Below are 27,938 nucleotides of genomic sequence, written 5' to 3'. Positions count from 1 at the left end.
TTATCCTTCTGTTTGAAGCAATTGAAGCACCAGACAAACATATGAAACCTTTTTAAAGACACTGGGCATCAAAGAACAAACAGCAATGATCCTGGAGGGGAGGGGACCAGCAAGGTGAAGCCTCATTGGCCCGGGGGACAGTGTGGACGGTTTCCAAGGCACAGTACAGGGAAAGGAAGCCGGGAAAACCAATTCTCAATCCACTGTCCTGTTGGTGCAATTATTTGGATCTTCTTAATAACTGTTATTAATCCATTAAATCGAGGTTCTTACAATTACCATTAATCATTGATGTGCCACTGACTTTTGGAATAATTGTTGTATATTTATTGTTAGACTTTCAATAAGGAAATGCTTCCATCACTAACAGTTATCCCTAAAAGGCTTACCTGTATTTGCAAGTAAGATTGTAGATATTAATAATAATCTAAATGTCATGCCTGGCTTACAGTAGTACCATAGTCGGACTAGTTGGCCCTAGGGAAATGTACTCAAGCACGGTCCTGAGTGAGTACAGGTCCAGGGACTAAGGGGGTGACGCTGAGTTCACACCTGTTTTATTTCCAGGCTGAAACCAAGCCCGAATTGGAAGAAGTGGCCGAAATAGCACAGCTGCAGCTAAAGTGCTGATCTTTCTCAGACCTGAAAAAGAAAAAAAAAAAAAAAGAGCAAAGGTTAAAATTGAGAAAAGAATAAATAAAAGTATACATGTTTCCTTTAGAGTTATTAACAACCAAAAGTAACCGAGAAAGGAAGAAATTTAAAAGTCACTTTCGTAAGAGTTGCACTGCAGGTTGGGGACATCTATGCTTTGCTCCAAGTTCCAGTGCTGGCCACTCCCGTCTGCAGGTGCTGCTGTCGCGGTGGACACAGGCACAGGCCGGCCGTGAGCTCCAGTGGACATGGCCGGCCGGGTCTCCCAAGCTGCCTCGGCCTCCAGTTTGCGCACATCAGCAGAACCTCACTGGGTGCTTCTCTCTCCGGTCTCTGTGGAAGAGAGGCGAGGTTTACACTTCACAGACCAGGAGCCGCCTTCCTGCACTGTGACTTCCGGCAGGGTGGGCCGGGTAGGAGACCACACGCTGTGACCCGCGTGGTTCTCGCTGCCCCTCTCGGTCCATCCTCAGCCCCCCTGAGTTCCTGTACCAGAGCCCAAGTCACTTCTGGCTCGGAGCTGCCCAGTTCACGGGTCACTGTGTGCTCCAATAAACTCCTCAAGAATTTTATTGTGCCTCGGTTTACCTTTTAGCAGTATATTTATCAAAAATTGGAATTTTGGGGGCCTCACAAGCATAAGGTCCCGAGTTTGATCCCTGGTACCAAAAAAAAAAAAAAAAAGGAATTTCTTAATCCCCTTCACAAGAAAATATGAGCTGTAAGACTGAATGCGCTCCGGAGCTCACCCGAGCCCTGTGGACACTTGGTTTCCTGCTGCACTTTGTTGCTCCTGTGACAGTGACACAGAGGAGAGCGCTGTCTTCAGGCTGTGCTCTTCCCTCCTGGGCGCCTGCGGTAACGAACCTGCGCCGAAGCACAGCAGCTCTGGAAGGCAGCAGATTCGCTCTCCTGCAGATTGCAGCCTCGCTGTGCTCAGTCCGGAGCCACCAGAGTCTTTGGAAATTCATCCATCGTACCGCGTCGCGGTCCTTCAGTGCAACCGGCAGCAAAGAAGAAACACAGTCAATAAAAACTGAAAAGGCGAGAAATGCAAAGAGCGGATTTGAGAGCCAGGTGGCTGCAGTTTTAGTTTTTATATTAACAACAGCTTCCCACATTTCAAGATTGAGCAGAAAACTTTCCTCTTCCTTTTGAAAATGTATTAATTTTTCTGTTTCCCTAAGTACAATGAAGAAAGCAGGAGTTTTATTTAACAAGTGATGATTTCAAAATTGCTCCAAGTCATTCCACGGGACCAGGCATTCCTAGGCCCTGCGTGGCTTCAGTGGCCACAGGCTTGGACACCGCTGCCTAATGCTGGCCCTGAGTCTCCTCTTCCAAGAGAGACAGCCGGGTAGATGACGGCTATCCCTGCCTTTTCTCCCTAATCTCGGGATGTGAGCAGGGTTATAGCACCCACGGATGACGGGCGATGGAGACATCCCCAGAGAGGGCGTCCCGTTTCCCTTCCATTCCCGGAAGAGGCGCTCAGTTCTACCTTTCTGCCTCTCAGCGCCCCAAACAGTCAGGTGCGATAAAAGCTTCAGACTAACAGAGGCTCCTGATTCAATAGGACATCCCTGTAACACTGTTTACCAGGAGGCTGGGAAAATTGGAGGGATTAGGGTTACAGCCCTAAGAATTTCCCTTTATAGATTTAACCTGAAATAACAGGCTCAAAGGACAAATAAAATTAGCAGTTTCCCGGATCATTCCTGGAAAAATTTAAATATAAAATCCTGCTGCAAAACAGCAAGATGTCAGTGGCCACATTCAGAAGAGACCTAGGAGGGAAGAGGCGAGGGAGGCCCTGACCCCAGCTACGGCAGTTCCGGTCTTGCTGCCCACCTGGCAAAGGGACAGACTCCTGTCACAGCAGCGTGGTCTCAGCTGTGCCCTCACCATGAGCAATGCTCATTCTGCTGGTGTCTGTCCTGGGCTGCATGGCGACAGAGCCCTTCGGAGGTGTGAAGATTCTCTCTCCCCCACCTTTTCTCCCTCCCTCTCTCTAGGGTCTTACTGTGTCATTCAGGCTGGCATCAAACAGGGATCCTCCTGCCTCAGCCTCCAAGTGCTGGGATTACTGGTGACCATGCCCAATTAACACTCTCGTCCTGAATTCATAATAAAATATTCACTTAATTCTCTTGCATGGAGGGGTCTGATCATTTCAAACTCTGACTACACTGAGGCTGCCTTCAGTTTTATACTGTGGTTTTCTTATATTGGTTCTTGCTAAATTGCCCAGGTGAGAGATGAACTCTCCTGCCTCAGCCTCCTAATGCCCAGGAATTACTGGCATGCATCACAATGCCCAGCTTGCTTTTCAGCAAATGTGAGGCAGGGTGGAAGTCAGGTGAAGGAGCCTCCAGGACAAGGAGCACATGGCCTTGGTGTGGTTCTGCAGTGTCCTGGGTCTCACAGCTGCCACCACGAACTAGCATCAGTGGTGGTTTAAACAGCAGCAGCATCTCCCGCATGCCATGGAGCTGGAAGGCCAGGACCCAGGGGCAGCCCAGCCTCGGGCTCTGAGTCCTCCATCCTGGCTCAGGCGCCCCTGGCCTTGCCTGCGCCGCTCTTCCTCCTGCGGCCTGCCAGTCCCTGTTACCTCTGGACGCCGAGAACCCCCAGGGCCTGGGCTCAGAAGCCCCGAGAGTCCCTCCCCACTCCTCTCTGTTCTGCGCACCCGCTCTCCGCAGCAGGCCTGACCCTCTCAGAACCCGGAAGAACCGGCCCTTCCCTGCGGCCCTCAATCCCCCTGCATGCGGAAGCAGCCGCTGCAGCTCCGCAGCTCCGCGAAGTGTCCCGGGCCCCTCACTGTGCTGCTGTCTGGTTCCCTTCTGACAGAGCAGACCTGGCCTCGCCCTCCAGTCAGGAGAGCGACTGCCCTGCATCTTCAGTGTCGGGCTGCGCCTGGATGGCAGCCCCTGCACAGAAAGCCCACGCCCTGCTCAGCCGCCCTCTGCACGCACCCTTCCCTGCCCGCTCCTTTCTTCTCCTGACTTCACCAGCTCCTGCTCAGCAAGCCCTGATCCTGGGCATGCAAGCTCACCCTAGAATCTTCCTGACCTTGGCTCCTCTCAGGGACATCCTGCTGTCAGCCATCAAGGCCTCCCGTCCCTGTCCTCCTAGATGTCACTGATGCTCAGTTAGCCAGAACGTGTTTGAGGCAAGTTTCTAAAAATGTGCTTCAACTGGGAATCAAAACTCCCACGGCAACGCTGCTTCTGAAGGAAGTGTCACAGTGAAGGGTCCACTTCCTCAGTGCCATTCACCCCACACCCCTGTTCAGACAAGAAAGGGCAGAGCAGCCTCCAGAAGACAGGAGCAAGGTGCAGCCGAGGTCACCACAATCCGAGGTGCAAGTGAGTCCCAGAGTGCTGGTTCCGTCTAAGGACAGGGAGCCACAGTCCGTCCCTTACAGAGAGTCTGAAGTGGGCGTGGAAGTGCCCATCTGTAATCCCAGCCCTCTGGAAGGCTGAGGCAAGAGGACTGCAAGTTCAAACTCATCCTGGGTAGCCTAGTGTCTTAGAGAGAACTTGTCTCAACATAAAAAGTACAAGAGCTGGGATGCAGTTCAGTTTGAAAGCCCTGGGTCTGGTCCACATGGCGTCAAGAGAGGGAGGTCCTGAGCCTCCAGAGTCACGACTGCAGGGCTCGGGACGGCACAGGGAGGGCGGGGTAGAAGTGGTGCACGCTGTGGCTTCCCAGCCCTCAGCAGCCCCAGACCAACAAATGCTGGAGGCGTGGCCCCAGCATGCAGCACATCCACTCTCCACGGTCCCTGCACAGGGAGACTATGGAGAGCACCGAGCAGCCCCTGCTGTCCAGCCTGCGGGGGGAATCCCAGCACCCAGGGCCAAAGCGCAGGGAACAAGCTTCCCTCCACCCAGCCGCAGTGCAGCGAGAGGACGCGAGGGCTGGAGCACAGTGTGGCAGAACAGACCCAACCATCACGAAGGCACGGCCGCACACGCGTGCGATGCCACACCGCCACTCTAAGCTCACCCGTGACTTCGGCCGCCAGTGGAACCAGAAGCCACACACAGACAGGAGCAGCCGAGGGCAGAGGTCGCTGGCTGGATGTGGGGCGCTCACGTCCGGAGCAGCTGGAGCAGACGCGAGGGCCCGGCCAGCAGAGGGGACCAGGCGCTCCACCTCAACCCCATTCCTTAAAGATCACACTCCAGGAGCTTCCAGTCTGCCAACCACTGGCACAGCACAAGGCAGCTCCAAAGAGAGAATTCGGAATTACAGTGGACCCTCGGGTTACAACCAGCCTAACATGAACAACTTGGGTTATGATTGCAGTTTTAATTTTAACTATGACCAAAGTCTTGAGTTACAACCCAGATGCCGGCCACTTATGCTTCCAAATGGTCTCAGATACAGATTTAGCCCTTACAGATTTCTGGAAGGAACATGACATCACCCTTTCCTGGGTGGGGTTCACTGAGAAATCCTGGCCAGCATCTCTCTAAGGACCCTGAGCTCTGCCTGTGTGCAGGCTGTGTAGAGGAGGCTGAGCCTTCACTGGCCAACCTGAGTTACAACCAGCCTCAGGAATGCATTGAGTTCAGAAGTCGGGGGGACCACTGTATTAAATTCTCCCTCAGCGGTGATCCGCAGGGGTCCTGGAGCCCGGCTCCTGCTGCTGGCTGCTGCTTCCTGAACAGAGAAATTAAGTGCTTGCAGAGCCCCCCAACCCCACACTTACCCTGGGGGCCTCCTGTGAGCAGCCCTGACGGGGTGCCCAGTCCTGTGCCCTCTCTGTGGAGGCAGCACAGTGATCTTGTTCAAGAAAAAGGGTTTCAAGGGCCACTGAGGCCACATGTTGGCCTTCGTTTCTGCTTCTTGATCCTTCTTTGGCCTCTTCTGTGTTCTCCACCTATCGCTGGGAAGCCCACCACCTCCGGTTACCACCCCTCACCTCACGAACAAAAGCTAAGGAGCCAGAAGACCCCAGGTTCCCTGGTGTGGTGAACTAATGAGGTTTCTCGGTTGCTCACACAGGCAAGGCCTTGTGCCTAGGTGTAGAAAACAGAGCCATTGGCAGCTGTAACAATAAAGAAGGAAAATGCCTCGTTCCGTGGACAGGACAGCAGCACCATGAACGTCCACTCCTAGAACCGCACAGGCAGGCACACAACCAGGAAGATCTCCAGGGAGAACAGGCCCAGAGCCCCCGTGTGGGATCCTGACGCTGTGGTGCCCAAAACGGGCCCAGGAGGATGTGCATAAATACACCAAAAAGTAAAGGCCTCAGACAATGCTTTCCCACTGTCAAACCCTGGGCCACAGCCACCTGAGAGACTGGCTGAGACGTGACGGCCCTCTCTGCATGTTGAGGGCTCCTTCTCTCCTCCTTTATTTACAGGCCCCTCACTCTCATCGTCCACACAGCAGACCAGATGCTCAGAAGGAGTGGGGGAAGCTGTCCTGGGAGGGACGGTGGCCACCTGACAGGCTTCTCAGGGCCACAGGGCTCGACCTGGGCATGAGAGGACTGGAAGACCGCACCAGGAGGCTGAGGCTGCAGACAGCATCTGCCAGAGATCTTTGTATCTCACTGTTTAGCGATTTATTTTCAGGGTATTTTATAAAGTGCTTAACCCACATTGGATGGAAAAGAGAAAAAAATCTCTCTTCTGCCAAAAAGAGCTTGAGTTTTATCACGGTGGAGTATATATCACACTCACAGAATGCAAAGTACTTTTCATCTATTATTTCATTTTACCCTGAAAAATACTTTCAAGTAAGTAGTGAATGTTTGGTTTCCCCCACTCTACACATGGTAAAACTTTTAATTTAAATTATCCTCAATTCACACAGAAACGTTGGCCATGGGGAGCAGATGGAGAAATTGAGTCTCTAGCTCCCGGGAAGTGTGCAGTGGTTGCGCCGCTGTACTGGAGGTGGCTGTGTGGGTAGGGTTCACTCTTTTGGTGTAGAAAGCCCAAGATGTGTACTCTGCCATCCGATGGGGGGGGGGTTCTAACTCACTTTTTACTTTTTTAAACTTAAGATTTCAAATGAATTTCAGACGATGAATCAACTCTGAATCAATTCAGCCCATGCTTTGAATCAATTACTAGTGATTTTATAGAAGGCAGGGTATTTGGAGATCATTGAACTTCCCCAACATCCACTTTTTAGAGAAAGCCTCCTACAGAGTTGATATTTACCCTAAAACCCATCTTGAGACCAAATTATTGTTCTCAGTTTTACTCTGGGCCCAACCAGTATAGACAGAACTCTCTGTCTGGGCGTGAGTCTGGTGTTGCAAGCACGCCCAGGCTGACTGCTGCCCAAGAATGAGAATTACACAGGTCAGAGTCTGTTTACCCTGCAAACTGTGGCAGGAAACGGACCAGGGTTGCTGGAAGATTCGCCACACTCCTAGCCAGCCACAGAGCCCAGGACCACAGTGTCCTGATGAGGGAGGCCGAGGACCTGTGCAGATCCAGGGGTCACCAACGTGGACTCCGGACAGACTGGCCCATGGGGTGGCGGGCGATGCGGTGACCCACAGGAGGGATTGTCACACGGGCGTCCCACCTCACACCTCACAGCTGCGCCAAGGCACAAGTACAACGGTAGTGAGAGACTCGGTGTTTGACGTATGAGCACCATGGTACAGAATGATGTTTTACAGAGCCGCAGCAAGAGCAGGCGGCTGATTTGCACAGTGGTGACATGCTCCCTGCCCTTCCGAGGTCCAGGACTGTCATTTACAGCTCCAGTGATCGTAGGGTTCCATTTCACACCTCCCTGCCCCTTCCCAGACAGCTCTGAGTTGTGGGCACAGAGAACCTGCATTTGCCCCTCGGGTGAACATTTCCGTTATGGAAATGAGCGGAGAGACCACAGATTGTGCACACAGGAAAGTTCCTGCAGGTCAGGTGCAGTGGAGGCCATGTGGCCCCAGCATCACCGAGTGTCCCCCTCCCCACCTGTCGCTCCTCAGGCCAAGCCCCGGGCTGGCATCCACCCGGCTCTGCGTCGCCTCAGCGTGGCCGGGCCCACAGAAGCCACTTGACGCGTACCTGCTGAATACGAAGGGTGGCTGGAGACTAGGAATCCCTGCGTGTTTCTCTTCAGACAGACACTCCCAGCAGGACCAGCCTGCCCAGCGGCTGTGGGCTGCGCCGTGACCTTCCTGTCACAATGCTGACTGATACAAAGCCCCAGGATTTTCTTCCTTGTGAAGTCTTAGAAAGGTCAAGGCCACCCGAGTCCCTCTGCAGCTCTCAGGAATCTGGACAGGGTTTCCACCCTCCCATGGCACAGGCTGCTGCCCCCTCTCGTAAAGCTGTATCTGCAGTCGTTAACAGGCACAGGGAAGGGGAGCCGTCCTTCTGGTTACGGAGAAGAGGGGCCCACTGACTCTTAACATTCCTTGGGTTTCACTCTTCTGCCCTTCAGCGGTCCACAGCGGTCCGCAGGGTCCTCAGGTCATCTACTGGCCTTAGTCAAACTTCAGCAAATGCCGTGTGCACTCTGGCCTCCCTACCCTTCCAGCCCTGTGGGGATGCCAGGTTCTGGTAGCGCTGGGACACTCAAAGGTGGACGTTGGCTTTGCCTTTCTGGATAAAGAAACCTGCCCTGGTGCTGTCATAAAAATGGGTGCTATTGTCCCTTGTTGTCTTCCCCGGTGACTTAGTCCATGTTCTACCCACCATGGATTCACTTAGAGAGAAAGCAAATCCCCTCTGCAGAGAGCCCAGCTTGCAGCGCCCTTCCCTGGAATCCACTGTCCTGGGATTGCATCAGCCTCGAGCTGCGTCGACACTGCCCCAGCCTCAGCAGCCGTTCACTGAGCACAGAAAGCCCCCCAGTGGGATCAGACCCACGGCAGCCAGTTATTTCGCCAGGCTGCATGCTGCTCTGACTGAACTGAGGACATCAGCCCACAGCAGTCATCCTGGCCCGGGAGCTCATCTGACCTCCCGTGGCTGCAGGGAGCAGGGTGCCCGTGAGGAAGGAGGGTGAATTCCCCACAGCGCCTTTACCCTGTGCCCCTCAGCTTGTCCAGGAGAGGGACAGCAGCATAGAAGTCACACTGCTGGAGCCAGTCTTCATGTGTTCCCTTCATATCGTGACATGAGGTGACTTACCTGAGCGCCCTCTGCCTTGATCCATGACGTGGGCCCAAAACACCTATCCTGGAGGGCCCGGATGCTGGGCAGACTCACAGACTGTGGCCCCCAAAGCCCTTCGTGAGCAGCCCACGTGAGCCACAGCCCTTGTTACGGTTTCAGACAGCAGCCTTCACGGGGTGACTAGGGTTTCCCCGAGTCCCACTATTTTTGCATTTGAAATAGTCCTCTGCCTGTCCCTACACATTTCATCTGCAGAGTTCTCCACACCCACAGGTGCTGTCCTGGACGTGACAGTAGCAGACTCGGGAACCGACCCACTGGAACTGTCTCCTCAGCTCCACGGTGACCAGAGCTCCTCTGTTAACTATGAGTGGCCTCCCGGGAAAGTAAATGTGTGGGGAATGCGTGTGTGCATGCGTGTGGGCGTGTGTGCTGAGTCTGGGGCCACCACGTCTCCAGGGAGCAGAGCTGCTGTGATATGCTTCTGTTGTCTTACAATTATCGCTTTTGAAGAAACAACCCGCTCTGCACTCCACAGTGACCCGTGCTTGTCACCGGCCCTGTGGGATGGACGGCTGTGGTCACAGAGCAGGCGCGGAGGAAGAGGACCTCCCGGCAGGAGGTGAACTCACTGCTACAGCACACGTGGACACACCTGAGCCTCCCTGTGGCTTCTGTTCCTGCAGGACACAAGGCCTCTTCCTGCAGGCTCACGGCTGTGGGGAAGCAGCCCTTGGTGTCCTGGCCCTTTGTAGGACTCAGAACTGGAAATAGTGACTCAGACTTCCCGCTCCACCCGGGTTCTCTGCTCCTGCCTCAGCCCCGGGCTCTTGACGTGGTTTCAGTATTGCTGTTCTATAACATGAGATAAAACCAGTGTTGTAGCTGTCTGATTTTTACTGGGTGATTAGTCGAGGCATGATAAGGAGAGAGGCACGTAAAGTATTATTTTATTTGAAAGCCAGAAGCACATAATGTTTATTAATAAAGAGCCTAGTTTACATAGATTTTATTATTATTGAGCATAAAATGGTTTATATTACAAGCAAGGGTGAAATTACTAACTAATTAGCCTGTGATGATCACATTTAATGGAATATATAAATCTAGGGTGTTGCTTTCGTGCAAACCTTGAGGGTCTTATGCATTAAGCATGTATATATGCAGCCTTTCTGCTGAAACGGGATTAGGACGGACATATAACCCAAGGTCAATGACAGATTTTGTGTTTCCCAAATTCCAAATTCTCGGCGCCCTAAATCCCTTAACGCTTGTGGAAGTCAGTTTTAATACACAGCTAAAATGAGAAACACAAAAGTGAAGAATTTATAGGCCAAACTCCCCTGTCTCTCTCTCCTTCCGTCCCTCCTCCCCTGTAGTGCAGGACTCACTTCACTCTTCTGGAGAACTTTGCTTCTATTAACTTAGAGGATTGCTCAATCTTTGTAAACACACCATTCTCATCTATTTCAGTTAAATGTTGTAATAGCACCATAAAATGTGTCAGGCATTGCAATAAACCATCAGTCACCAGAAGCACAAATCGTATGGGAAAATTACTAGAAACCATGTTTTAGAAGGAAGGAAAAAAGAAAACCTTGAAGAATTCAGGAAAATAATTCTAAATGTTTCTCGTTGAAATGGAGCAGGACTGTAGTTTGAGCAAGTTTCATCATGAACCAGGGGCTCCTTGCTGCCTTGAGGATGCTGGAGCCCAGGGCCTGAGCCTCTCAACCCCTCTGCACCCACGGTGCCCAGACCACGGGAGGCCCACACACTCTGTGCAAAACACAGAGCTGGATCACATGGGGCTGAGGGTGCACAACGGAGCTGGCTGCCAGTCTCCCTGCACACGCTCCCACCAGTCATCCTATCCACCAGGCACCACTACCGGGCCCTCTCGAAGGAGCTGGGGCGGCCTTTCTAGGGGAACAGAGGCCCTGCCAAGGGTGGCACCTTGGGGGCTTGTCCCTTCTCAGTCAAGCAAACCAGACAGAAACAGAAAGCCAGCCTGGCTGCTCTGCAAACACTCCGTAGCTTCTGGTTGCTGTGGGACCCCCCAGCCCCCAAAGGCCAAAATCGTTATGATGAGCCCCATACTGTACATCCTGCTTTAGGAAAATGCTTTTGTTTTGATGGCTGGACTCAGAGAAAATGTAGACTTACCAAACCACGAATCTGAGCCCCAGGAAATCTGTGTTTGGAAGGCTCTGGGGCTCTGCTCCCCCTCTCTGGCCGGCTCCTGTTATCTGCAGATGAACACTGCCCCCTGCTGTCCAGAGTACGCACTTCCCCGGGGAGCTCTGTGGTAGAAGCCACTGCAGGGTAACCAGAAATTAATTTTGATTCCTTCAGCTCTTAGCTGTCAGTTCTGAAGAGTTACAACTGCAAAGAATTGTGCTGCATGAAAAGACGACTCACTTTGTTTTATTATTGTTACTCAGTCATTTTTATGAACTATCATCACTAGCAAAGACCCACTGAAACAAAAGGCCAAGCAAGAGACAAGGCAGCTGCTGCGGCTGGGAGCCCAACTGAGCATGGAGCAAGGTGTGGAGAACACAGAGCTCTGCGAAAGGTCCGGAGCCAGGTAGGACACCCACCCAGAGGGAGTGTGTGGGCTCAGGCCAGAAATAGTATGCCGGGAGCCTCCTGGCTCTGAGTCGGCGCTCTGGTCCCTGCCCGGCCCCTAGTCTGACTCCCTGGCAGAGGAACGAGGCCCGGGCTGGAGGCGGCTCTGAGGAGGAGTCCGCACACCACAGAGCAGGGATGTGTCTTCCCCTGGCCTCCTGGGTGGGCTGCCTCCGGTGACCTCTGTGAGCAGGTCCACCCCGAGGAACTTCGGGGCCCTCTGAAGCTCTCAGCAAGGGACTTTTGGGGTTAATGGACCTGTGGAGCTCCTTGCCGTGCCACACCAGGCACTGTCCTGCCCCATCCCCACATCCTAGGCCCGGTGTCAGCCACGCCGTGGATGCCCGGGTGACATATCTCCTTCTCGGGGCTCGTGTGGCAGGAGCGAGGTCCTTGCTGTCCTTCACCATTGCTCTCTTTGCAGGTGGTACCACCCCATCCCACAGTCATGGAGGAGCAGGCGCAGAGAGCTGTGAGGGACTGAGAGATGAAGACCGCATTTATTAAAATATATTGTCACGTTGTCCTATTTTATTGGTAGTCCCTACTGTGGCCAATTTACAAGTTAAGCTTTGCCTAAGAAATCAACACAGTGCACTTCGGGCTCCAGGCCGTCCAGGGCTCCCAACCTCAGGGAACATCCTGGAGGACCGTGGAGGGCACAGCCTCTGTCCGCTGTCTGTCCCGGGTGCATTACGGAACAAGGCCTAGGGAGCTCTGCTCTGAGAACTCCTGTTTCTGTTACCCCTTCTTTAGCGAGTAGCTCTACACATGTAGGCCAACGCCTGAAAGTCCGACCACATCAACGGTGACAACAGCTGATCCTTATTGCACTTCCTACTTGCCAAGCTGCACGCTGGCATCTTCCATGAGACGCTGTCGTGTGATCTCGGTGACACAAGCTAAACTGTTCTCACGGTCACACCCTAGGCACATGCAGAGCTGGGCCTTGCGCCTGAAGATTTCCTTGGTTCCCATATCATAAAATTCTCAAGTGTTTATTTAAACACCGAAAAGGTTCACTATCATAGAAGGAAAAACACAAAATACAATTTTCCTCTGATTTGCCGACAAGAAGAATCATACTTGGCACAGAGGACTGACCACACACTGTCAGCACCTGGTAAAGACGCCCGAAGACGTCACTCCAGAATCGACTCCAAAGCCCCTCGAAAGACACCAAGGAAGCCAAGCTGTCTCCAGAAGCCAGGAGAACTGCCGCTGCCTCTGTGGCCCTGCCTGTGCCCCGGCGTCCTGACATCCTGGCTATGCGAGTCCTAGGAGAAAGTCTGTGGCTTTCCCGTTGGTGCTGAGCATGGAGCAGCTGCTCACTGAGTGTTCGTCTGCAGGCTGATTAAACACAGCCAGAGCCCCACTGCAGGTCAAGGCAGAATCACCCCCTGCACCCACCCAGCTGACCTGGGCTCTTCTTGCCTCTGCCTGTGTTCAGCTCCTCTGCTAGTGGCAGCTGGTTAACAACAAAGAGATAGCATCTCTGAGAGTCCTACTGCTCCTAACCCTGGATTCCTGGGGTGGGGCTCTCAGTGTTGTTGGGAGTAGACTCCTCCGAGAATATTGCTATGACTGGCAAGGACTGGCACTCTCAGTGGTGTGCAGAAGAATTTGGCAGTGGAAGTCCCGTTTCCAGGGCACAGCTCACCTTTAAAAATTAGTGGACAAAGAGGCTAGCGGTGTCCCCCTGCATAGCCTGCTGTCAGCTCTGCCCCCACAGCCCAGGCCACACCTCTCCCTGCACCCTGAAAACCACATCAGTGGGAGCAGAGGTCAGAAGACACGCAGCCCCCACTGAGAGAAGAACCCCATGGCTTCAGAAACCGCAGAGACACCTGCGATGCTGGAGTCCACTTTACCGAGAAAGGACTGTTGAGCCATAGTATGGGCTGGATTGTCTGTCCCAGATGCTGTGCTGAGCCCTAGAGTGACCACACTGGGTGCAGGGTCATTGGGTGCTGCTTTGATCCCACAGAACCGGTATCCTCAGAGGAAGAGGAAGAGATACCAGCAACACAACACACACACACACACACACACACACACACACACACACACACACACTGCATGCTGGGAAGAGAGGCACAAGGGAAACCTGATCTGCCAACCTCTAGATCTTGGGCCTCCACTTCCAGAACCGATAGAAAGCAGGTTCTTGTGGCACTGTCACGACCACAGACCAGACTGACAGCCCTCAACCCGCAGCCTGGCCTCCTCCTCGAGCGTCAGGGTCCCCACGGGCTCCAGTCAGGACTTCTGGTTGTCGTTTCTCGGAACTTCAAGCCTGGAGCCGAAGGTCTCCATCTCCCCAGCTTCCCTCTCTGCCTCTGCATGGGCTGTCTGAGAGCCGCACGGTGTCGTCACCGTGACCCTCACCACAGCCTAAGACCCGGGAGGAGCCAGCCCTGCGCTTTTTCCTCGAGCTCTGGGACACAGCATTCAGCATGCGGCCCCCGGGGCTCCCCCACCCTCCCTGACCCTGTTGCTCTGTTTCTCAGAAGACTCTGGCCTGCAGCCCTGCTGCCCACAGCTCTGTCTCCTGAGGGCCCGGCCCGTCCAGCCCGCCTGCATGCAGCACACACTCACGCCCAGGCCCGGCAAGGTGGCACAGAGCCAGCAGCGTGGGGCTGACGCCCTGCAGTGAGCGAGCTCTCCTAAGGAAATGCCCCCCGCCCTGCGCAGTTTCTGCTTTGCTGCCCTTCAGCCACACGTCATATCTTCCCTAGATGCCTTCCCCGCTTAGAGACCACTTCGCTTCTGCCCTCGTCCCTCTCTGCTCGGCCCCGGCCTCCCAAAGTGGCTGACATGGCCATCCGTCCACATTCCTCTTCCCACACAGCAGCTCGAGCGAGGGACCGGAACCGGGATTTCCAAGTACAGATTACCCATCCGAAGGCGTGGCACCAGTGCCTCCTCTTCCTACTTTCTGCTTAAACCCTGTACTGGCAGTGAAAACACAAACACAATTCCCCTAACTCTCGGCGGGGACTCTTGTTGGCTGATTTCTTCCAACTCAATTGCACCGGTTCAGACAAAGATCAGCCAAGGTCACAACAGTGAAATGCATGTTGCAAGCTGAGCAGAGACCTTGGACAGGAGTCACAAGCGTGGACTCCAAGCCAGAGCGCTGAAATCACCCTACAATTATTTTATTTTTGACTATAGCAAGTCTCAATCAAATGGCTATCCTGGGTTCAAAGCACAGTTTTCTGAAAACATTTAAAAGCCAACGTGTACTTATGTGTAAATGTGCACATTAAATGTAAACGATTCGGCAACATGGGTCAGATTTTACAAGCCATAGAAATGTCTTCTTTAAACTCACCCAGCCCGGAAATGGCCTCGTCATACTTAGCCACGTTTGAAGACAGGCTTTCTGCCCGGACAGGAGAGTCCTCTAGGCTGTGGGGAGTCTGCCGGAAGCACCCTCGCTCAGAACAGCAGAGCTGCTGGGGGATGGGGGCCGTGTGCTGCCCACCAGGACCGGACTGGATGCCTTGGAGGAGCCACCTTGCCCTTCTCCCCAGAGGTTGACAGGAATGCGTCAGGCTCACTCCCGGGCTGGCAGTGCCAGGCCTAGGTCGGGCCCTGGGCAGCCGGCCAGCAGAACCCAGCCCCCACCTGGCCCTGGGGAGGTCAGTTCACCTGGAGCCAGTGCAGCCACAGTCTCTTGTGTCATGAGCCATTCGTGTTTGGTCACCAGGCGCCCCTCGAGCTTCTGGAACCAGTCACAATCGTTCCGCCAGAGCTCCGTCCATGGAAGGCCAGCAAGATGCCCAGGAGCCAGTGGGAGAGAAAGGGGCAGAGTCCCACAGGGCGGCAGCGGACACCCAGTGAGGTCTCCCTGAGCAGCAGGTCCTGGTCCATCTCCCGCAGGACAGCTGATGGAGAGGGACGTCCCAGCTCTGCCACCTGGGTGATCCTCAGCTCTCCTGCCCACCCACATTTCCCACCACCGCTCGCCCCCCAGGCTGCAGGTTCAGAACCCTGCTGACAGCCTCTGAGTTCTGTATGACTGGTGATCAAATAACGAAGTTTATTAAAAATAAAATAGAACCTTCATAAAGCTCCTCAGACACCAAATGACTGTCACAAAACAACACTTGGATGCATTAAGTGCAAACAGATCAGGAACCTGTGGATTACATTTCCATGGAATACCTGTGGGTTTAAATATTCAGCAGGAAAGCGTCCGGGAAAACAGATCCTGAAGTTTCCTGAATTGCAGTCACTGAGAAATAATCTCTCCCAGGTCCCCATGCACACGTAGTCACACGGGCACAGAGGCCAACGCAGCCTGCCGCCAGGGTCACAGCTACGGCGGGATGACTGTGTATGCGGAGGACGGAGCTCTGTGTTCACCTCCCATGGCGCTGTGTTTGGCTCTCACCGGAGAGAAGGTGGGAATGGCTCCCGCTCACGCTCTGCCGCCCCTCCCGATCACTTCCCTCTGTCTCTAGAGCCCTCGGGAACCTGCTGTACTGGGTGACAGAAAAGTGTGTCTCTCCCCACAGACCTCGGCTGGCGCTGGCCCAGGGCCCTGGCTCCCCAGGCCAGCGCTCCACACTCGGGACTTGCATCTCATTGCCACGCTGAGCTGGAGAAGTCAGTCGTCTCCGCAGAACGGCGAGAACTAAAAGTAGCAGCAAGAAGTCTCCGCTTTCCAGCACAGAGCCGGCGTTGCCAGAAATCCACAGCCAAATCTGACTTAAAATTTGTACAAGAAAAGAACATCAACTCCGGTACCCACAGCCTCCCCTCCCCTCTAAGACCCATGGGGCCGGAACCACAGCTATCCAAATTTCACTCTGGATGGATGATTTTCCTCCGCTCCTTCCCTGACGGAACCTTGCGGTTCATTCACTGTCACGAGTGACCAGATCCACAGCGCTTACCCACGAATTGTCGACGTGCAGAGCTGAACAAAGCAACTTTGGAAATGTGAACAGAATGTGAAAGAGGAAGAAGAAAGAGCCGGGAAGCGCAGTCTATTATTTAAAACAAATAATTCCTCTGGAGGGCATGGAAGCCCTCAGAACGTATTCCCTGGAAGGATGGGAGATCCATCCGTCTGGTCGTCCTGACTGTGGTCCCGGCTGTGTGTGCCGCTGAGGCAGCTACAGAGAGGTTTCCCGGGAGGAAGCCGTGGCCCATGTTCAGTTACCTTAGCAAAGGCTCTAGAGCAAAACTCGTCATCTAAGTGGGAACCATTTTCTGAACACACATCTATTTTCACGGACGGCACCGAGGTGTCCACAGGGATGTCTCCTAGCACCTCCGGTGAAGAGCCCACAGCTTCCTGCCCTGTGTCCCAGCCTTCCTTAAGGATACCAGAGGAAGCCACTGCCCCCCACCAGGTCCCAGAGGATGCACAGAGCTGCCCTGTAGATACTCCCTGTCTAGTTCCTGCCTGAGCCCCGCCAGGCCTGGTGACCGACACATCCAAATCTGCACTGGCCTGAGGCAGCCCGATTCCCACCCCACTGGCAGAGGTCTGAGGTGCGCTCCGGAGCACGCCTGCCCACTCAAGGACGCAGAGCACCCGTTTCCGGGGAGGGGCTCTGCGTCACAGAGAGGAGGGCTGACGTGGCCAGCTGTGCTCCCTGCACCCCTCTGGGAAGTCAGGGCGGTGTGTCTGCCCTCCAGACAGCAAAGGACACTTCCAGCCTCCAAGCCACCCTCTCCTATTCCTGAATCCCAAGTCTCTTCAGGCCAGCTTCCTGCTTCTACTGGGCAACCACTCCCTAGAGTCAGAGGGAAATACAGTTTCCAACTTGAACGTTGAGCCCTGATCTTTGTGCCCCTTTTCCCCAAAAACTGGTTCCAAGGAGCTTTTAACCTCACCTCCCCTGCCTGGGGACAGGGAACCCAGAGAGGGCAACAGCTGCGGCCTGGAGGACACAGAGGCCGGGCCACGGGGAAGGATGCAGTGTGAGTCACAGCCAGTTGCCCAAGCTGCTCTCTACTCAAGCCCTGGAACTCTGCATAAAAGCAGCGGCCTCTTTCACTTCCCCTATGCTCTGAATCCAGGTCCGGAGCCCGGGCTTAAGGGAAACGAAGACAGTTGTGACCACACTGTCCTTCGTGGCTTGCTTCTGTGGTCCTTGCTATGTTAAAAACACTGTCTTTCCTGATTAGCGGAGCCCTGCCCTGCCATGAGGGTGAGCTTGGGTCATCTGTAGGAAATGGACGCACCCTGAGACCACACCGTGAAGAGAAATAGATCGGACACACGAGCTTAAGTATTTCGTGGTTTCTACTGTATGAGAAACCCAGAGTACAAACAATCTCAGCACACAAAATAAAAGACAGACAACAGGACACAGGCAGTTTGATCTGTTGTGGTCAGGAGGAGACCAAGAGATGTAGGGAAGGGGAGGGACATAAAAGAATGAAGGTGCGTTGTACGCCTGTACCTCCCCAGGGGTGCAAGCACTATGTGCTGCAAACATAGACCAATAAAAAAATGACATATGCCCTCCGTGTGACAGCGAAAACATTACAAACATGCTTGCCAGACATACAAAACCTCAGCAAAGAATCATGGCTGTTTCCTGAAGGACACAACGGGAGAGTTACTGGGGGAGGAAGGACGCAATGCAGCCAAACAGAACCGAGGAATGCCTTCAGGAGCATAAGCACTGGTAAGCCAGCCTCTCCATGGATTAAACACTTTGGAGCAAATACGAACACAGAACCACAAAGACGGGAGCTTAGTGGAGCAGAGCTACAGGAGCGACCTAGGACACACAGGAAGACCGTGTGTGGCGGGGTGGCCCTCAACTCAGGGGCCCACGATGATGGAACATTCGGAAAACATGCTGCCCACCAACAATGTGCCACAAAGCCATCACGCCTGTGGGACAGGAGTGCTGCCCCCGCTTGCACCCACCCTGACGACATGGGGACTCTGGGCCCTGGAGCCCAAGGCCGGGCTCTGACCCCACACACCAGTACACGGAGTGCAGCACCTGACCTCCCTGCCCTCTCCCGCTCTGCCAGACCACCCAGACAGTGCACCTGCTTCCGGGAGCAGCAGGAAGGATGCACGGGGCTGATGCCATCGTGACTTTGGACCTGAGGCCCTACGGACATCAAGGGCTCCGGCGCCCATCCATCTTCAGAACCAGCTTCTGCATTGCTGTTTGATGTGCTGCCCAGAAGGGCAGGGTCTGCTGGTGCCCATTCAGCATCTGTCCAAGGCGAGGTGATTAGGGCCAGGCTGCGGAGTCCATGACCATGAGCACATTGCGAGGTGCTGAGCAGGGAGGACGGGGCAGGTCAGTGTGGGCAGTCACTGCGAGTGCAGGGACTGGCACCAGTGCAGGCAGAAAACACCAGGGCCACCGTGATTAATTCTGCTCCTAGTCCGGAAGGTGAAAAGCTTTTCATTATGTAAATTATAAATGTCCTGGAGGGAAACTTTATCTCCTGCTCTCCCAAGCTGCCAGGCTGCCTGAATCAGGGTTTTTTTTATGTTTATTAGTCCAGGGGGGGCAGTTAGGGCTCTCACAGCTCCAAAGTGCTGAAGTGCTGACGTTTATCTATTGCTTCCAAACGGACCCTATGGCAGGGTGCCCAGGCGGGCACTGAACAAGGAGCAGGCTGTGGACCTCGTGGGACCCATCCCACTGCGGTCCCCAGGTCCTCGCGTCCTCTGTCATAGCTCGCCTCCTGCTCTCCCTCCTCACCCCTAATTCTTGGTGTCAAGGTTACTGACAAAGGGCCCCAGCACTTCCCTCAGGAACAAGCTCCTATGTGGCGGAGGTTGGCTCCTGGGTCCCTTGCAGGGCCGTGGTGGGCAGGGGTGCTGCCAGTCGTGCTCTGGGCATCTCCAGTGCATTGTGAGTAAAGCATAGACCCTCACTCTTGAGGGTGGGCTGCGTCCAATCAGGTGAAGCAGCACCCGACTTGTGCACACCAGGCTGAGCTCCCTCAAAGGAGGGAACAGGCTGTACACAGCCTGCCGACATGGACAGCAGGGTGGACCGCACCGGGTCCCCACCTACCACCCACCCCGCAGAGGCCTTGCCAGCCCGCACCATCACAGGAGCCAGTTCCACACAACTCTCCCTCCTATGCCCTCCACACGCAGGCTGCATTTCTCGGGAGAACCCCACACCGCTGCACCCCAAAGGGAGGTCTAGGAGAGGGACGGTGACCACAGCTGAACAAGCCTCGCCATCTCAGTCCACGGCGGCCCCTGGGCAGCCGTCCAGGGTGGGTTCCCCGGCTGCACAGAGGCCCCAGGAGGGGTAGGCAGACACGGGCAGGCCATGGGTGGGTCTGTGGCTCTCGCTGGGAGGAAGCTGAGCAGAAGAGTCCCATCCTCCACAGTGCAGACCCGCGGCCACTTGGTAGCTGGGCAAAGCCTTGCTGCCTGTGGTCACACATGAGGGGCAGTGCAGCAGACAGAATAGCACACAGAAATGTCCCCACCTGCCACAGCGAAAAGAGCCCCGCCACCGCCCTGTGCGTGTAGGATGTGCACAGTGAGGCAGTCTGGTGAGCGTGTAAGTTTTCAAAGTTCGTTACAGTGGGACACATTGCCACTAACCATCCTCATACTCCCTGTCACTTCACAGGCTGGTCCATCGTCCCTGCCACCCTCGGAGCAGACCTGGACTTCCTCCCTCGTGGGCGTCTGCAAGGTTCGACCAAAGCTAAAGCAAGTGTGGATGCTGAAGGCCACTCCACAGAAAGGCAGCTCCTGAGCCCTGGCACCGGGTCCTGGGCCACCTCACTCTCAGGGTCTGAAGCCATGCAACTCCCGGCTCATCCCCAAAGTCAGGATGGCTACGAAAGGGCCCGTTTTGCACGGAGTCAGACGTCGAGGTGGCCAGAGTGGCACAGCTAAGGACACGTGCCCTGTCCTTCTGTCCTCACCTGCCCTTCGAGCCTGGGCCTTCACAACAGGAAGCTGCTGCTGCAGGGAGACCATCGAGGTTGAGTCTGGAGGGGAGGTGCTTGGGGAGCCACAGAAGCCGTTTGGAGCTGAGTGCCTGGCTCTGGAAGAAGCAGAAAGGGTTAGGCTGAGGGCTTGGGGTCAGAGTTTGAGTCAGGGTTCGAGAACACACTACAGAAAAGGGGTACAAAGCCCATGACTGGGACAGCAGCTCTAAGGCAGGCTGCCTCTGGAAGCCCAGGCCTGCTCCCTGCAGCCTCCTGGGAAGGTGGGAGGTGAGCTGGACGAGGGGCAGATGACACCATGAATCCTGTCCCAGGTTGCAGCGAGGAAGAAGGAGCCTTTGTCCCAGCATCGTCTGAGGATGCTGTCCGGGACGTTAGGGACACAGGGAGGACCCTGTGCCTGGACATTCCCCACCCTGCCCATCCGAGAGGTGTGGATGCCAAGGAGACCACAGACTGGGAATCCCGTCACTGCACCCGTGACTTCAACACAGGGACTTACAGTCCATGTCCCTCTTTTGCTGCTTGTTGCTGCCAGTAATAAAAATCAGTTGGGCGTGGTGGCACACACCTATAATCCCAGCATTCTGGGAGGCTGAAGCAGGAGGATCACAAATTCAAATCCAGTCTGGGCAATTTAGAACTCAGTGAGAACCTGTCTCAAAACAAAGCACCTTTAAAGGAAGAGTGTGGGGATGTAGCTCAGTGTGAAGGCCATGGGTTTGTTCAATCCCACATACCACAAAAAAATAACTAAAGCACACACATAAAACTACCCATACTTACCTACTACTTCTCTTCAATAATAGTGTCAACACATTGAGGGGCAGAACATTCCACTCTGGCTTTGGAAATATCTGCAAAAGACATTTCAGAGACCGGACACTGTGGGTCTGAGAAAAGATGGCTGGGCATCACACCACCCTCAGGGAAGGTCACCATGCCTGGGAAAGGGTGGGGACATGGCTCTGGAGCCTGGCAGGAGGGGTCACACCCTGGGCCTCCACCTGGCTTGCCTGGCTCTGTCAGTTCCTGTCCTGCTCAGAGCTGCTGCTCTTTACTCCCCATATTGGAAGTTTGGAGCTATGCAAAGTTGCTCAACGCACAGCCACCCCCTTGGGGCGGGGAAGGGCATAGGACTGGAGTCAGGGCACATGTCCTGACCTCCGGGCTCCTGGTGTGACCTTAGGCCTCAGTTCTCTAATCAGCACAGGTCGGGGCTCACAGAGGGCTTACAAAGCTGCACGCAGCCCTGCACACGGCAGCCACGGCACTGTCCTCCCACGGTGGCAGCTGCCACTGTGACGGCCACACGGCCACTGAAGGAGGAGCAGCGCAGCCAGCCCACCCTGTGACCCTCCGTGGTAGCTCAGCCTGTGTGCCTCCATTTTCCTGTCGGAAAAGACAGATGCTAATGGCTGTGATACTCAGGCACACACAAACTCGAGGCTCTTGATGGCACTGTGTTGACAGCAGGTGTAAACATCAGCTTCTGTAGTTCTTAAGGGACAATAATTCAGATTCATAAAATAACAGGTCATCTGTCCCGGAAGTGAGCCGGTGCTGGCAGTGTTCAGTCTAACCCGACTCTGGTTAGTGGGAGAGAGCGCCCAGCCTCGGCTCTCAATGAGCAGCGAAGGTGAGGCCCGGTGACAGGGCTGAACAGAAAACGCTCCCACCTCACTGTTCAGAGTGGATTTGCTTCTCCAGATCCACATTTTACCCGGAAATACTGGGCATCCTTGGCTGAAATGTCAGCACGGAGGATGAGAGCCAATTGGGGTATAGGAGGGCAGGGGAGGTTTTAGAAGTATTTAAACAAAATAATAGACAAAGTTCACTCTCCCATGATGCTAACTAAGCTAAAAGCCACAGGAGAAGGCACTGAAGAGCACAGAACAGGATGGGGACCAGGGTCACCCAGCAGTGGCCCAGGTCACCCAGCTGGCTGACCTCAAGACCATCGCTCCACATTTCCAAGCCTCAGTTTCCTCACCTGTGAACCCCGGGCACCTGCATGGATGCGCTCAAGGGCCCTGCAGCCCCTCACCATCTCAGAACTGAACACACATTAACAGACAAGCAGCACTGCCTGGTCCTTGCCTTCACTTTACTATGCAACCTCAAAACATTGATCTGGTTATTTTGTAGAGATCTACAAATGAAGGGATATTGTATCAGTCAGTTATGCTGCAGTAACAAACAATCCCAGTGGCTTTCAACAAGCCAGTGTTAGTGACAGTGCTGTCCATCCATGATCAGCGGTGGCTCTGCTCCATGTCCTCCCTGGCTAGGAGCGGTGTCTCTATCTGGACACAGCTGATCTTCTGCCAGAGGGAAAGCAGACTTCTCCACCAGGAGCTGGCTCTGACGGCTCCCTCGTGGTAGGACATGTGTTGCCCCTGCCTGTGTTTTATTGGCCAAACCGAGTCATGTGGTTTCTGACTTCAAGGAGGGGCTGGATAATCAATCCTACCACCAAGAACGGCATGACGGGGGACAGAGTACTCACCAAACAGGAGTCAGAAGCACTGAGCAGAGCCCACTTGCCCCTGAGGAAGGGGGGAAACTGGCTCCTCTTCCATGCAGAGGGCTGCGTGGTGCCCGTGGACACTGCATGGCCACATTTCCGGGAAGATGGAGGGAAGCAATTTCTCTTTGCTACTTTGGGAAAAGTAAATACCAAACAAGTATGAAGAAAAGTCCCAGAGAGGAGCAGCATCAAGGAGTAGAGCAGCAGGGAGCCAGGGAAGCCCAGGTCTGGAGACACCAGCACTTCCCGCAGCCCCTGCAGCCCCAGTGGCCATGGCTCCTGCCTGCTGGAAGCAGCATCTGGGTTTGGGGTCCCAGCCCATCCAGAAGGCAAAGGAAGAGGGATCACCTTGTTTCCTGCCATCTCCAGTGAGGGCAGGCATCTCCCAGCCTCCACAGTAGAAAGAAAAGTCAAATGCACATTTCAGCGCTGTAAGCCGAGCACTGCCCAGTGAGCTCCACGGCCCTGCCCGGCCCCTCAAAGCAGCTCTGGCAGCCCACGCCCCTTGGCACGTGTGTGTAGCAGCTGGATGGCTCATGGCACTGCAGCTCTGCAGCTGGTGCGGAAGCGACTGGCGGGAGCAAACTGTCCAGATGGGCAGTAAATCCTCTCTAATGTCCTAATATGTCAGAAGGAGCGACTTGTGTTAGAGCAGCTTAGGAGAACTCTTCAGGAGCTACAGAAATTCCTCACGGATGACAGCGCCGGCTGTGAGCTACAACGAGAGTCCTGCTTCCCAAGCTCAGTCTGGGGGCTCCTCCACACTGGGACTATGAGGGTTTGGGGGACCTCCCCTCTACTCCATTCACAGCTTGGGGTTCTCCAGTCTGCTGACGTCTGGCTGGCACTTAGCCCTACAGACGTAGGGTGGGAATGGAGCCTACAGAAGGAAAATGATGCTTTATTCTGGGATTTTATGACTCTCCGGGGCCACTGCCTCTCAGGTGGTAACTGCAAAATTTTTAAATTAGGAGTAAAGCAGTGACTGATGTGTAGAGGAGCGTGAACAGAGACGAACATTTCCAGACATGTAACACAACAAAGACAATATTCACAATATGTATTTTTTAAATTTGCCATAAATCCATGAGAAAGCACATCAAAAACCTATTTAGAAATGCACTTAGGATATGAATTTGCAATTTCTAGAAGGGGAGACTCAGGTGGGCTGCAGAACTGGGAAATAATTAATCAACCTCGTTAGTGGTCAGGGAAAGCGAGAGGCTGTGCTCACCGGACACACTGGGCAGCGCACTGGGAAGACACTGCTTCCAGAGTGCAGAGTGGCCAGGACCCCGGGGGCACCGTCTAAGGATCTGAACTAAAATCGTCCCGCAGGAGACGCTCCCTAGGCCCGGGGTCAGCGAGCTACACCCCCAAAGGCTCACAGCTCAAGGCAGGAGATTAGCACCCCCAGGAGGCCGCTGCAGCCTGGGGAAGCGGGTGCAGGCCCAGCCCAGAGCCAGGAACCCAGTTGTGGTGAGGGTCCCAGGAGTCCAGTGAAGCAGCCACTCTGCTGCTCCACTGCAGAGGACCCTGTTGGGCCCTGCATCAGGACGTTGACGTCTGTGACACAAGGAAGACGGAGACTTCCGAAATGTTCACAGGCGGGGTCACACCGTGTGAAACTGGCCCACGGTTTGCAAAAATGTGGTAGATAAGCGCCGATTCTAAACATATCCCAGAAGTAATTTTACAGTGTGCAGTTACTTTTTTAAAAGATACAGAACGTATTTCCACGCACACGTTACTTCTGCACACTCTTTCTGTGCGTTAAGTGTGTTTCATGCTTGTGTAGCACTCAGCAGAGCACTCTGGAACATGGCAACTGACAGCAGTGGGAGATTCTGCAGTGCGAATGTGGCAGGGTCCTCTTATTTCTCCTGAAAATAACTCGTACAGTCACTAGTCTTTAAATTTGAGAAACACACACTACTGGGGCTGGGGGACTGGGTCCTGCACCATCCAGCTATGTCACCGGGGGCAGGTGCCAACCTCCTGGGCCAGCCGTTCCTAACCACCAGCAGGGAGGGGACTTGGTCCTGTCATCCAGCTTTACCATGCTGAGATCCTTGCCTGTCTTTGGAGTATGAAAATTCAGCTGCTACGTAAACCTGGGCAAAGAAATAATCAGAAGCTTGTACAACTCCATCCTTGGAGGGACTAGTTAACAGTGTAAGTCCATCCTTGGAGGGACTAGTTAACAGATGGAGGGACTAGTTAACAGTGTAAGTCCATCCTTGGAGGGACTAGTTAACAGTGTAAGTCCATCCTTGGAAGGACTAGTTAACAGCCAGCTCCACGGGCTGTCTTAGGACAGGGGCATTGCATGTCTATAAATACTGCATGGCTATGAGAAGCACTTTATATTTAAAGTAAACGTTTTTAACGAAATTGCCCCATGAGGAGCTTTAATCTCAGTATGTCTCCCAGACCTTGGTCTCAGCAGCGTGGTGACGCCCTTCTCAGCAGATCACCGGGTGAGTGGCCCGAGCACGCCCGGTGTCCGCACACAGAGCACCAGGGCTGTCGGGACCGCGCCCCACTCAGGAAGCCCCTCTCGTCTCATCTGAAAAACAGCACGGGCAGCATCTTGCATCACAAATGCATCTGGATTGCTTTTATCAAGAAATAGGAATAAACCAGAATCCCTAAGGGGTGGACGTGCAAACCTTGATTAACAGAAATCTCTACTAAAAAGGCAAAGCTAATTACACAATGTGGTCAGCTGTTCCCCAGAGAAAGTTCTCTTTCTGGATCAAGTGCAGTATTCAAACAGCAGTGAACCCCGGGGCTGCAGAGACCGTCAGAGCCCCTTCATTCCGAAAGCACTGTACCCCAAGTTCATGTTTGGGCCCAGAACCCAGGTTCTATCAGGTGGGCCGGCTCCCCGCTGAGTGTAAACAAAACCAGCACCAAAGCCTCTTGTGCCGGTTTCCTAGGAAATTGCTTTTGAAAAACAAAGCTAAATGCTTTCCATTGTGAGATTTTAAAGACAGCTCATAGGCAAACAGTCTTTCATAAATATTAATACAGTCTACATTTTATCAGAATTTAATCATTCTGCATATGGAGTAATTTTCTATTAATCATTAGAAAGAAGGGCTTAGGTGCAGCTCAGTGCTCACCGCTGAGCTGCACCTAAGCCCTTCTTTGTAATGATTATACCACAGTGATATATGTGCACCCATGTTTATAGCAGCACAGTTTATAATAGCTAAAACTTGGAAACAGCCCACCTGCCCATCAGTTGGAAACTGGATAAAGAAAATGTGGTCTTTCTATAAAATGGAATACTACTCAGCCATAAAGAATGAGAAAGTAGATTCATTCATAGGTAAATGGATACACTTTGAGGATATACTCCTAAGTGAAATAAATAACTCACACATGTGTAAATACTGAATAGTTTCTCTGGTGTGAAAAACTAAAATAGTACTCAAGATCCTAATGGGGCAATTAGCAATGTGAAACAGGAAGAAAAAGACCACAGGTGTAGGGACAGTGAGAAAGGTAGGGGAAGGGGAATAAGGGAAAGGGAAAAAAATATGAGAAAATGTAAAAATGGAATTAAAGTCTTTGTAGGTGGGGAGGGGAAGAGGGGGTGAAGGGAGGGTGGGGACAAGGGGAAAACTGAGAACCAAGATCTGTCATGTAGAGGTACAAGATCCCAGTAATGGATGTAACTACACTGTCTACCTAAAATGTACCAATAAATTCAATAAAAAAAAGAAAGTAGGAAAGATTAGATGGATTGATGATAGGTAATAGATGATTGGTAGCATAAATAGGTATACTGATGATAGATAAGTAAATAATAGATAGATAGTAGGTAGAATAAATACGTAGATTGATGATAGACAGACAGATAGGCAGACAGACAGACAGGGAAGCAGATGGATAGACTAAATGCAGCACACAACCTGCTGGTTGCTCTCCAGGAGACCTCCACTGGTCCCGTCTCCTTTGTTTACTGCCTGTCCTGGACACTCCAGCCCTGACCTGTTCAGCACCCTTATCTTCTGGCTGTGCCTGAATTTATCCAATGAGGAAGCACAGAAGCAGGAGTGGTTAGGACTTTAGGAGAAAGAGGAGGACACATCCCTCAGCACAGCCTCCTTCCTACCCTGGCTCCTACTTAGAAGCTTCATTTCAGCCTGCAGGATCCTGCTCTGGAGACCACGTTCCTGTGTCCCTGGCCACCTGACCAGTGCCCTTGAGCTGCTCACACCTCCATTTCTGTGAGATCCCTGCCCACTGGCACGCAGAGCAGTAGGAAGCCGGCAGGTATTCATGGGCGCTTGATGAATGAAGTCCCATGCCAAAGATGCCAAAGCAAGCACACCCTGGCCAGGGCCACCGTGGACCTGCCCTGGCCAGCCCTGCCTGCTGCATGCCCTGACCCTATAGGGAGGGCAGAGAAAAAGCCAAGCCAGCAGGACTCCACAGGGCCCCTCTCCGGGGAAGAGCGGGCAGCTGGCCACTGCTGGACACAAACCCACTGAGGACACAGCATCCACCTGGCCCATCTGCGTTGTCCCTGTGGCAGTGGGGACCAAGGGGCACATGAGAGCAGGGTGCTCGAGTTGGAGCCTCGGGTCTTCTGGCAGCTCCCTGACAGGAATGGGCTAAAGTTGGAGCTTGTGGGATGGGAAGCCATCTCCGCTCTCCCCACACCCAGCCGCACCCTGGGTCCCGTGGACAGACCTGCGCTTTCGGTTCCCTTCTCACTCGGCCCCCAAGGCTTTCGCTCCTCGAGCCTCACTCACACGTCACCTCCCAGCTGCATCCTCCCCAGGGAAGAGGAGTCACTCTATTTTCTTATGTTTTGTTTCAGCTGTTTGTTTACTGTCTTGCCATCTTCCCCACAATGAAATATATTCTTCAGGAGAACCAGGGTCCTCCGGACCTCATTTCTGCCGTCTCCCAGGAGTGAGGCAGGTGCGCAGCCCCAGAAGTCACAGGAACGGCCGAGGAGTGAAGGAAGCTACGTGAGCAGCGAGCGTTCACCAGGTTCCCCACGTCACTGGGGTCTGAATCACCCGGCTTCCAGGGCACAGACGTCAGAGGTGCGCCGAGACGTCGTGTCTTTG

General features: G+C 53.7%; 1 protein-coding gene across 11 annotated transcripts; it reads right to left on the bottom strand.

The window, feature by feature from the left end:
* Nucleotides 1-27,938, bottom strand: LOC104867566. 11 transcript variants are annotated; one of them, XR_002025608.2, is made up of 11 exons: nucleotides 26,769-27,938; nucleotides 25,281-25,414; nucleotides 22,309-22,467; nucleotides 21,099-21,169; nucleotides 20,289-20,410; nucleotides 18,423-18,766; nucleotides 13,511-16,109; nucleotides 10,926-11,870; nucleotides 1,404-1,646; nucleotides 772-987; nucleotides 1-642 (listed from the first exon to the last, which is right to left on the bottom strand). XR_002025608.2 is itself a non-coding variant. In XM_010631983.2 (10 exons), the coding sequence occupies exons 4-9, from the start codon at nucleotides 22,363-22,365 to the stop codon at nucleotides 805-807; spliced, it is 828 nt and encodes a 275-aa protein (XP_010630285.1). In that variant the 5' UTR covers nucleotides 22,366-22,467; nucleotides 25,281-25,414; nucleotides 26,769-26,877; nucleotides 26,984-27,938; the 3' UTR covers nucleotides 1-642; nucleotides 772-804. The 11 variants fall into 11 exon arrangements, 6 of the variants coding, with proteins under 6 accessions (XP_010630285.1, XP_010630287.1, XP_010630283.1 ...); XR_004514419.1 differs by having other exon boundaries at nucleotides 14,728-16,109; XR_004514420.1 differs by having other exon boundaries at nucleotides 13,511-16,105.

This window comes from Fukomys damarensis, unplaced genomic scaffold (genome assembly GCF_012274545.1).
Source record: "Fukomys damarensis isolate Sample0158 unplaced genomic scaffold, DMR_v1.0_HiC HiC_scaffold_26, whole genome shotgun sequence".
In the NCBI taxonomy this organism is placed as follows: Eukaryota; Metazoa; Chordata; class Mammalia; order Rodentia; family Bathyergidae; genus Fukomys; species Fukomys damarensis.
The sequence above is the reverse complement of the archived record's forward strand: the minus strand, read 5'-3'. Positions and strand labels throughout refer to the sequence as shown.